The sequence below is a fragment of the Phodopus roborovskii genome, unplaced genomic scaffold, assembly GCF_943737965.1.
Source record: "Phodopus roborovskii unplaced genomic scaffold, PHOROB, whole genome shotgun sequence".
Lineage (NCBI taxonomy): Eukaryota > Metazoa > Chordata > Mammalia > Rodentia > Cricetidae > Phodopus > Phodopus roborovskii.
In genome coordinates this window covers 6232639-6242503 of record NW_026126599.1, presented here as the reverse complement: position 1 = coordinate 6242503, position 9865 = coordinate 6232639, and the positions used below count along the sequence as shown (strand labels likewise).

Sequence of the window (9865 nt, the reverse complement as noted above, 5' to 3'; positions counted from 1 at the left end):
ATCACCAGAAAAGAACAGAACAGCTAGGCCCATGCCATTCTCTGGGGAGCAGGGGATAGTGCAAGGGCTACCTCGTGGGGCACAAGGCTGTGGCCCTGCAAGGCAGTGACCCTGGGCTGTAGCCAGGCCTTAGGGCAGAACTTTGGCTGGACATATTCCCTTCCTCCCTGTGCTTCCAGGCAAGGTCCATCAAAATGAGCTGAGCTCTGGCCTTGGCTCATCTGGAAGCCAGCACTGGGTTTGTAGTGCTGGCAGAGGCCTTTTGTGTTCCACTGGGAAGCCCCCCCCCCCATAGCAAGGAATATCTGGGCTCTGTCTTTCCAACTTGGAGTTGTGCCTGTCCTCGGCTCACATTGGCAAATTCCCTAACTATTGACCTTTCCCAGTCACCATTCCTGAATCACAGACACAAAGGCCTTCAGTTTATCCAACTGATCTGTGAAGGGACCAGACCAAAACCCAAGTCTCACTGGGATGGACAGATCAACCCCCCCCCCAGGCCCAGTGTAGCTATTATCTGTCTCTTGGGGTACCAGGGGTGTCCCCCTATAGCTATGTTCACAGTAGCCAGGAGGATGAAGGGAGAGGATGGGACCAAGCACGAGTTCAAAACCAGTCTGGGCTGCATAATTTTGCAACCAACCTGAGCTACATACAGTAGGATTCCTGTCACTCTAAAAAAAAAAAAAAAGGGGGGGGGGTCATGGACCCCAAGAAACCCCAAGACAGTTCTGGGTAGAAAGACAAAGGAGGAAAGAGAAGCAGCTGACAGCAAAGTAGTGAAGCCTGGCACATCCAGTGAGGCAGGCACGCCCCACAGAAGGAAGCTGGGCTTGAGGAAGCTGGTTGCCAACCATTCAACCCTTGTTATTAATGATCAGCTTGGGGGAGGGGCAAGCCTGTCACTCCAGCTTCCGCCTCAGAGAAAACACCAAAGGTACCTAGAGCTAAGTCCCATGAGCCTGTGGAAAAACACGTGGCAGCCATACACCAGGGCCAAAGGCAAGACGGATGAGAACTACTAAGCATGGCGGTGGACTCCTGGAATGGAGGTGGGGGTACAGGTGTGGGAAGCCTGCAAAAGACCCAGGGCGAGTCTATCCCTGTACAGAGGCTCGAGGGTCCTCTTCATAAGGACCCTGCCTGGTCCCCACACAGGGCCTCAGATCCCAGGCCCCACTCAGGCTGTGGTTAGCCACAGCCAAGGGCACTTAACTTTCCAGAAGTCTCCATTTGGGAAAAACAGAGAACCCCCTTATCCACTTAAATTCCCAGGAGGCCTTTCTAACACAGTTGTTGAGTTGGGCCCAGGTTATCTGGGCTGCCAAGATGGCTCCTTCAGAACAGCTGCCATCTTGGCTTTGCTATAGTTCCTGGTAAGCCTTGGGTGACACTTTGGGCCCAGCCTCATTGTAGTCCCCACAATACAGGACGGGTCTCAGGCTCAGTGGTAGCAGGGACATTTGTAAGTCAAGTTCTCCCTGGAATTGCCCCTTGGCCACCACACATAAAAAAGAATTGTGAAGAAGGCAAGCACTTTCCTATTCTGCCTATTTTGTGGAAAGAGCTACAGGGACTGGGTAGACTTTCCCCAGAGATTTGGACCTCAATATGACTTGACTAGGAAAAACTGCCCCATGTTGGTGGCTGAGATGAATTTCAAGGAAAACGGAGTCACTGAGATTGAACCTTGGGCTGTGGGATATAGCTGGGAAGGCTAAGAACTTCTTTAGCATGCATAGAGCCCTTGGTTCAGTACCCAGCACCACACCATGTGGTGATGTGTGCCTGTAATCCCAGCCATAGGAAAAGTGGAGGCAGGAGGATGAGGAGTTCCAGGCCAGCCTGGGCCACACAAGAGTCTCTGATCAACAACATAATCCCCTAAACAACCTCAATAGTGTTTGTGGCATGGAGGGACCAGAGTTAAGATGAACAGGCCAGGTCAGCACTGTCAACCCACCCCAGAGCCCAGAGTGGGTGCTAGCTCCCCTCTCTGAAGCTGTGGATCTGTGTAGAGTACCGTTGCAGGTGGCCTTGGGGCTGGTCCTCGGTGACACCCAGTGTGGCCCCAGCCACCTGCTGCTGCTGCTGCTGCTGCTGGTGATGGTAGTGTTGATAGAGTTTAGGGCCTGGTGCAGGACCGGGCCCCTCCAGCCCTGGGAGGCGGCTGCTGGACATAGTGAGTATGGTGGCGGTCAGCGACTTGATATAGTTCTTGGCCAGTGTGAGGGTCTCAATCTTGGAGAGTTTCTTGTCTGCCCGTACATGCGGGATGACCTCACGAAGTGCTTGGAAGGCGTTGTTGAGTTTATGCATCCTCTGTCTTTCCCGTTCATTGCTCTCCAGCCGCCTCTGAACACTGTTCTCCCTGCGGCCCCCAGATCCCTGTCGCCGGCGGTTGACCTCTGCTCGAGCTCCACCTGCCCGAGCAGTCCTACTGCGAAAACCCTTTGTCAGCTCCGACCCCCCTGAGCCTGACTGGGGTCTGTCGGGAGTCTGCTCTCCAGGGGTGGCTTCTGTGTCCTGCGTGGGTGTCCTGCGTCGGGGAGGTCGGTTCTTGGTCTTCATAGCTTGTTTTCCCAGGAGGTGGTGGCTGGAAGAGGCCCCCTGAAATTCAGAACACAGCCCCTCTGCAGTCACTCAGTGTGGCCACGACTGTCTCGTTGGTTCTCTCCAATGCAATGGCATCAATAGCTGATGCAGCTGACCATTGGTGCATAGTGACACCTGTGTACTTCCCATTCACACTGTGCCCCCATAGCCAGTTGAGCTCACACTGCAGTTTCCCTCCCCACTGCTCTGGAAACCCTTTCCAGGTCCCATGCCCCTTACTATTGCAAGTGCCTCCTGAGCCTAGGTGACCTTTGACCATTTGTTTAAACCGCCCAGGAACAGGTCCCAACCCTGGCTTATGGGGTCCCCCTCAACATGTCAGTTGTCTCAGGGACAGGCAGCAACCGTTAGACAGCATGTTTATAGCTCTCCTGGGCATGACACAGGCCCAGACACTACCAGAACCAGAACCGCAGTAAGTGCACACAGGACAGCTCACAGGTCAGACTGACAGTTGCCAGGGCCCGTGCAGCAGCCCCCAGTTCCACCACGTGGATGGCGCTAGCCAGTCTGAGTGGGAGCCACCAACTGCATTTTCCTCCCACCCCAAAACAGCCGTTCATCTGGTCCTGCCTCTGGGTCCCCTCCCAGTAGTCCCATCCAGTTCCCCCAACCCCTTGGTTTACCTGGGGATCTGATCTGAGTCCGCACGCGCTGAAGCTGCCCACGGGGGACAAGGACACGTAGCTTTAGCCACCACAGGCGGGGCCGCACGAAGCATGTAAATGAACTCACTGGGCGGGGTCAGGGCGGCACCTGCGGCCACGCCCCCGCTCTGGGGACCGGAGCGGACCCGCCTCCCCTCTCTCTGGGTCTGAGAGCCCGTGATGTCAAAGGGGACCCGCTGGGGTGGGGGCAGGGGCGGGGGAAGCCCGGGACTGCACCTGGCCAGTGCACCTGGCCTTGGGGTTAAGGCTCAGAACAGAGTCTAGGATAAGCCACCTTGCATAATCTTACAGGAACGGTGGCCACATCCCTGAACAAAGCTGGCAAGACCTCTCCTACCCTCCTGGCCCAGAACAACCTGAATTTTCCAGCGGACCCTGTGGGTCTTAAGGGCTCTAGGATACAGCTTTTCCCGGCTTCCAGTCTCTCCAGACTGGGATGGGGCGGGTTAGGGAGGCCACTCAGGTCACTTGGGCTTTAAAACTAGCTGCCTACCAGCTCTAATTGATGGCACCTCAGTTTCCCCAGGTGACAAGGGAATTACATTTAAAAAAAAAAAAAAAACAAAAAAACAGAGTGATGGCTCTGTGGGTAGAGGTACCTGGTACCAAGTCTGATGCCTGGAGTCTGGGATCCACATGGTGGACAAAGAGAACTCACTCCCCCAAGTTGTTCAAGAGTGCCATGGTGCTCACAGAAAACAGCTTTCTTGTTTGGCTTTGCTTTGTATGTTTGCTCATAAGTCAAAGGACAACTTGCAGGTGTCTGTGCTCTTCTGCCATGCCATGCAAGTCCTGGGGTTGAACTCAAGTCATTACACTTGGCTTACAAGTGACTTAGCCACTTTGTTGGCTGTAGTACAGGCTGCCCTTGAATGCTAGAATTACAAGTGGGTACTGGCACACTCAGCTCAATTTCTGTGTTTTGGACTCAACTATTGACAAAAATGTGCTGAAAATTATCTATACATTCTTTGATTCAGTGAGTGCTATGGTCACGGATGAGTGCCGTGGCAATGTGGTGCCGGGGACTAAACCTAGTGCTTCATGCATGCTGAACTACATACCTGGCTCTCTTTCTGTTTTAGAGACAAAAACTAAATAGCCTAGGCTGTCCTCAGACTCATGGAAATCCTCCTGCCTCAGCTTTCTGGTGCAGGGATTATAAGTGTGGCTGGTCACTATGCTCAACTAAACTGGAGCTTTATTTTCCATGAGCTGATAGGGCATGTCAAAACGCAGCCAGAAGTCTCTGAGTCAGTTCTCATGTTTGGTAAGCTTGGGGGTCACTACTGGTGACCCAGCCTGCCCATAGACAATGTAGGAAGCTGTCACCTCCCTCATAGCATTTGAACTTCAATGAGAGAAAAGGAGAGAAGGATCAGGGGCCATGGAGACATCCCAATACTGCATGGAACAGCTATTGTTTTTGAGATAGAACCTCATTCATACCATAGCCTAGGCTGATATTGGGCTCATGGCAACCCCCCACCTTAGTATCCCAAGTACTGGGTTAAAGGCATGCACCATACCAAGACCAATGAAAGGCTGTTGTGTTTGCTGTGTTGGTGTGTGCGCACAGTAGCGGTGCATGTGCACATGCATAGAGTATGAAGGTTCAACATCAACTGTTATTCCTCAGGCATTCCAGTGCTTTTAGTGTTTGACAGGATCTCTCACTGGCCTGGAACAGGCATAGGATGCTATGCTGACTAGTGAACCCCAGGGATCTGCTGCCTGTCTCCCCAGAACTGGATGACAAACTGCAGTCTCCACCTCCCTGGCCTTTTTATTTTCAAGCACCTTGGGTTTTATAAATTGAACACAGGTCTTAGCAAATCAGTCATTTCCCAGCTGAAGTTGTGAGCTTCTTGGAGTAGTATTGAGTGCTGGGATAAGACCACATAAACCAACCTCACCTGGACTCCTAAGTAGAAAGGTTTAGTTTACAGAAATCACAGCCACATGTGCAGAGTGAGTTTCATATTTGGCAGGCATGGGTGTCACTACCTGTGACCCAGCCTGCCTATGGGCAAGGAAGCTATTACCTCCCTCATGCCGCCTCATGCCCTCAAGACTATGGGGGCTTAGAGACCCAAAGTACCAGGCCAACCCCACACATGGAAAAAACAAGGAATAAATGTAGCAACGGAGTTTATAAATATATAACTATATTTATTTTGAATATTAAATAGTTTTTAAATTACAAGCAATTTATTGAATCACACTAAGCTTCAATATACAGTAAAAATCTTACAGTTTAAAAATGTACACAATTTAAACTCCAAGTTCATTAACTGTTATATTGCCGTGAACCCATTCTGACTGTTAAGTACAACCCAGTAGGTGGCAGGCCTGGTGGGGTGACTGCCCCACCCAGGTTTCTGGCTGTGGACATGATAAAACAGTGGATACATGCACAAGTCTGGTAATCAAGACCCGGGCTCACCTGTGTAGGCTTCAGTAACCAAACACCACATGTTCAACCACTGGGATGGCTGTGATGCAATACTGTCAACACATCTTAAGAACTTACTTATAAGTTAAATGGAGTTTCCTAACAGCCAAGATGTTGCCACCCTGTCTGCTACTTAGGGGATATTGAGATGTATGTTGGAAGTAACCGTGTCTGCCCTTTCTTATGGGAAGGTGACTTCCCTTGAGGTGGATGCTCTGAAGTGTGGCACACAGAACCTGACACTTGGTTGCACCTGAGTTTCCAGGTGATGGGCTGAGGGGCGGAGGTGAGAAGCTGCCTGCTATCTTCCCCAGCCCTGGGGACAGACATGCAATAGGTCACTAATTCTACAGATACCCTATGAGAAGTACAGGGGTGGGGGGGGGCAGGGGAGGTTTTAAAGGGCATTTCACAGCAAGGAGACAGACTTCCTTGGATAAACCCATCTTTCTAAAAAACTGTACATTTGGAAATAGAAGGAAGGCTGTTCATAATTTTAGTCTTTCGGTGACTAACTTCTGGTCCAGACAGAGTCCGGTCTCACACGGAGGGGGACCTCTTTTTTCTTTCTGACTTACGACTGGTCATGTATAACAAATGGAGGTTATCAAAGAGGGACATGGAGGGTTCATTATTTTATTAGAGGACTTAAGAGTCAGTTTCTGGTCTGGTAGGTGAGGATGGGCACTCAAGGAATGGCAGGAAAAGAATCACTGAGCTCACCCCATGCCAGCTATAGGGACCACTGATTTCACTGCTCATTTGAACGAACAAGTTTAGAAAGCCCTCAACGGCAACCAAATTATCATTAAAAACAACAAAGCCAGATGGGTGTGGTGGCAGCACTCAGAGAAGCAGAGGCAGGTGGACCTCTGTGAGTTCAAGGCCAGCCTGGTCTACAGAGCGAGTTCTAGGGCAGCTAGGGCTACAACACAGAGAAACCCTGTTTTGAAAAAAGCCAAACACAAGAACAAAACCAAAAACAAAAACAAAAACAAAAAACCAAAAAAAGAACAAAACCAAAAAAAAAAAAAGACAAAACCCATATCAGATGGCAAAGCACATGCTCACATTTCAAAAATGGCAGGAATTTAATCTACAGAGAGTTCTGCATACCACACCACAGAAAGACCTACCCCACCCCCACCCCAACTCAATATATGAAATGTTGCTGTTTTGGCAGTTAATGATGAGAGTGATATAAATATAAATGGGAATTGTATTGTTAAATCCCCTCAACATGGTGGAAGATGGCCAGCCCTCAGGCATCAGTAAACCTATCCTAGGCTGACTTCGTAAGAAGGTTATATATAGTTTATGGACCCACATGATTGCAATCAGTGAATCTCAACTTCTTAAACCTTTAATTTGAAAAAATTCTTTTCTCAACTAAGACTGGGAGATAGAGGTAAGAATTAAAAAAAAAAAAAAAAATCAGAAAGTCCACACAGCAAAAAATTCAGTTATGACAATTTTGGCAAAATCACTTTCAGATGCCCTGTTTGTAATCAACATGTCACAAGATCCAGTGCTTGCTTTCTTCGGAGCAGGTGTGCTAGGTCTGCACCAAGCACAGGGAAATGAGACTCTGCTCTCAGCTGTCTTCCGCTGATCGTAAAGTTATTGCTTAGTATAAAAATTCATGGATCGAATCAGAGTTGATAATAAAAACCATAATTTGCTACGTAAACTCAAGCCGATGTCCACTCTGTAGGAGGGCCCAAGTCCCTCTGATTAACATCATGACGTCCCAGACAGGGCCTGGAGACTCACCCCAATGTCACACTGGAGTCTGGATAGTGGGGTCAGCACCGGGAAGTATTTGGGATGAGCAGCCTATGTAAGAAGAGCCACCCCAACAGGTGCAGTCCCTGCTCAACATGGCATTGCCATAGCACTAGCCAGCAGCACTTCCTTATGTCAAAGCAGGACTCGTGTGTAGCAGAGCGAGGCCAGCCTTGTGTTGGGGACACTAGATTCCTTCAGTGACGTACTGCAGAAGCCTCCGGATGCCTTCCAGAACAAGAGGAGGGCTGGGAGCTTGATACAGAAGGGGCAGCATGCGTGGGTTCCCCAGGCCAGTCAGGAAGCCATGAGGGCTGCTGGAGGCCCTGGCAGGGTCCCTGGACTGTCCTTCTCCTTGCAGCTACAGGCAAGTTCAGGGTGCTGCCTATCACCTGGGTGCTGTGGCCTGGAATGGGAAGTCCCAGCCCCAGACATTTCCAAACAGCCCTCTCAGCAGCACCCACAGTTCTTTGTGGGGACTCAGGGCCTCAGAGGTCCCTGCATGCCTGCAAGTCAGAAGAGATCTCTTGCAGGCTGGCCTCTGTGGAGAGGAAGTGGTGTGGGCCTCATCTGCCACACCAGAAAATGGCCCTGGGCCCTGAGAGCACTGAGTTCCGGGTCCATCTCTTATTGGATTTCTACCAAGAGGATTTAAAAACACAAGAGGCAGGACAGGTTGCTCAGAGAGCATCCACCTTATACAGAAACATGCTTAGTGCAGTCAATGAAACTAAGCAGCAGTTGGAACTCATCAAAAATATTTCCTCTAGGAACATAGAACACAAACACCCAGATCCGCATGGCCTGGGAAAGAGTACCTGTGTACAGTTCCCACAGGTCTCAAGACATAACACTCAAACTATTGAAGCTTTACAGTACCATGCAAACACGGGAGAAGACGGGGAAAAAAAAAAAAAAATCAAACCAGTGGACAGCACCATCTTGGCCTGCCATGTTTTCCTTGTATAATTTACGATGCTATACAATATTGGGAGCTCAAACACTCACCCACAGTGCAGTCAGAGAGCAATTAGTGATTTCCTTAAAAATAATAAATATGGCTCACTTGTGCCCATTTCCCTGGTGTACCCCTTTGTGGCACCTGTGCCCAAAGTACAGGCCCAGGTGTGGTGGGGAAGACACCCACACAGAAAGCAGACCCATGACTGGGGTGCACAGGTCCCCCAACACTCATGCGTCGAAGACGTGTGGCAGTACAGCCACCCCAACAGGGTGCCCAGCACAGAGCACTTCTAGTGCATGAGTAGCTGGCTTCCTGGCCTGGTGGCCTGGCTCCCCATCACTCCTGAGTCTTTCAGTGTCTGGTGCAGCCACCAAGGAGTTGATGTCGTTGCTCAGGCGGATGCTCAGGAATGCTGCTTGGGCCAGGAGAGTGTGTCCACAGCCGCCTAATCCTTCTCTCCATCCTCACTGCTGCCTGTTTCCCAGACAGAAGCAACATGACAAAGCAGGTCAGTTGTAAGAACTGACTACCCAGATACTAACAGCACAGAGGCGACCAGACCAGAACGGTAGGAAAAGGAACCACAGCTGGTGCCTGGCTGCTTCACATCTTCCTGTGCTGCCCTGTCTGTCTCTCCATCCCACAGCCTGCAGGCTTCTGCACACACAGCTGCTTGGCTCTCACAGTGGCTCCATGGCCACACTCAGGGGCACAGAAGTAAACCAGCCTGACCTGTACAGCCCCCCCCCCCAAGAGATCCTTAGGCACAGGCACTATCTCATCAGCACAGGTGAAAACTATGTAAACAAATAAAAGCACTTTATATCCTACATTTATTATTTGATCTGTAAACTTCAAATAAAAAAATGTACCTGTTAACATTTATCTTCTGATCTTGGTATAGGGAAAGGGGCCCATATGTTCAGGTATTGCAACTTCAAACTGGCCCCTGCTGTGAGTTCCCAGCTGGCCCTCTGGTATCGCAGAGACCAAGACTTAATGGCAAAATCAACACTGCCAGGGAAGTGACGGAGAGCCTGGGCTCCAGTCCAAACCACAGGTCAAGTGTGCCTAGAGCAGGTGCCTGTGCGGGCGGTCTTCTGGGAGAGAAGTGTGACCCGAGGAAACAGGACTGGCAGTAAGGGGAAAGAAAGCAGAGCCCACTCCAGGACCTCCAAGATCTCCAGGGCTAGGCCAGCAGGGCTACACAGAAATGAGCACTGGGGGGTGATTCTAAATGGGGGAAGTGTGGCCACATATGCACTGTAAAGCTTGTGAGAGAAACACCAGGCCTGTTATTTCACCTACATGGGAATCTGAGGCAGAAGGATTTAAAGTTCAAGGCCAAACAAGATACAAGACAGACAGGGCAACTTG

The 9865-nt window shown here is 50.3% G+C and overlaps 2 protein-coding genes across 4 annotated transcripts in view; both read right to left on the bottom strand.

Annotated features, from left to right (window-relative positions):
* Positions 1-1772: 1772 nt before the first annotated feature.
* Positions 1773-2607, bottom strand: Bhlha15 (basic helix-loop-helix family member a15). Its single transcript, XM_051205247.1, has one exon. It carries the CDS (start codon positions 2569-2571, stop codon positions 1984-1986), a length of 588 nt encoding a protein of 195 aa, XP_051061204.1. The 5' UTR covers positions 2572-2607; the 3' UTR covers positions 1773-1983.
* Positions 2608-8265: 5658 nt separating this feature from the next.
* The window catches only part of Lmtk2 (lemur tyrosine kinase 2), an 81737-nt gene continuing 80137 nt past the window's right edge, over positions 8266-9865 (bottom strand). For all 3 annotated transcript variants that reach the window (XM_051205378.1, XM_051205377.1, XM_051205379.1), the window contains exon 14: positions 8266-8962. In XM_051205378.1, the coding sequence (XP_051061335.1) occupies positions 8934-8962 (29 nt within the window). In that variant the 3' untranslated portion in view covers positions 8266-8933. The remainder of the gene's footprint in view (positions 8963-9865) is intronic.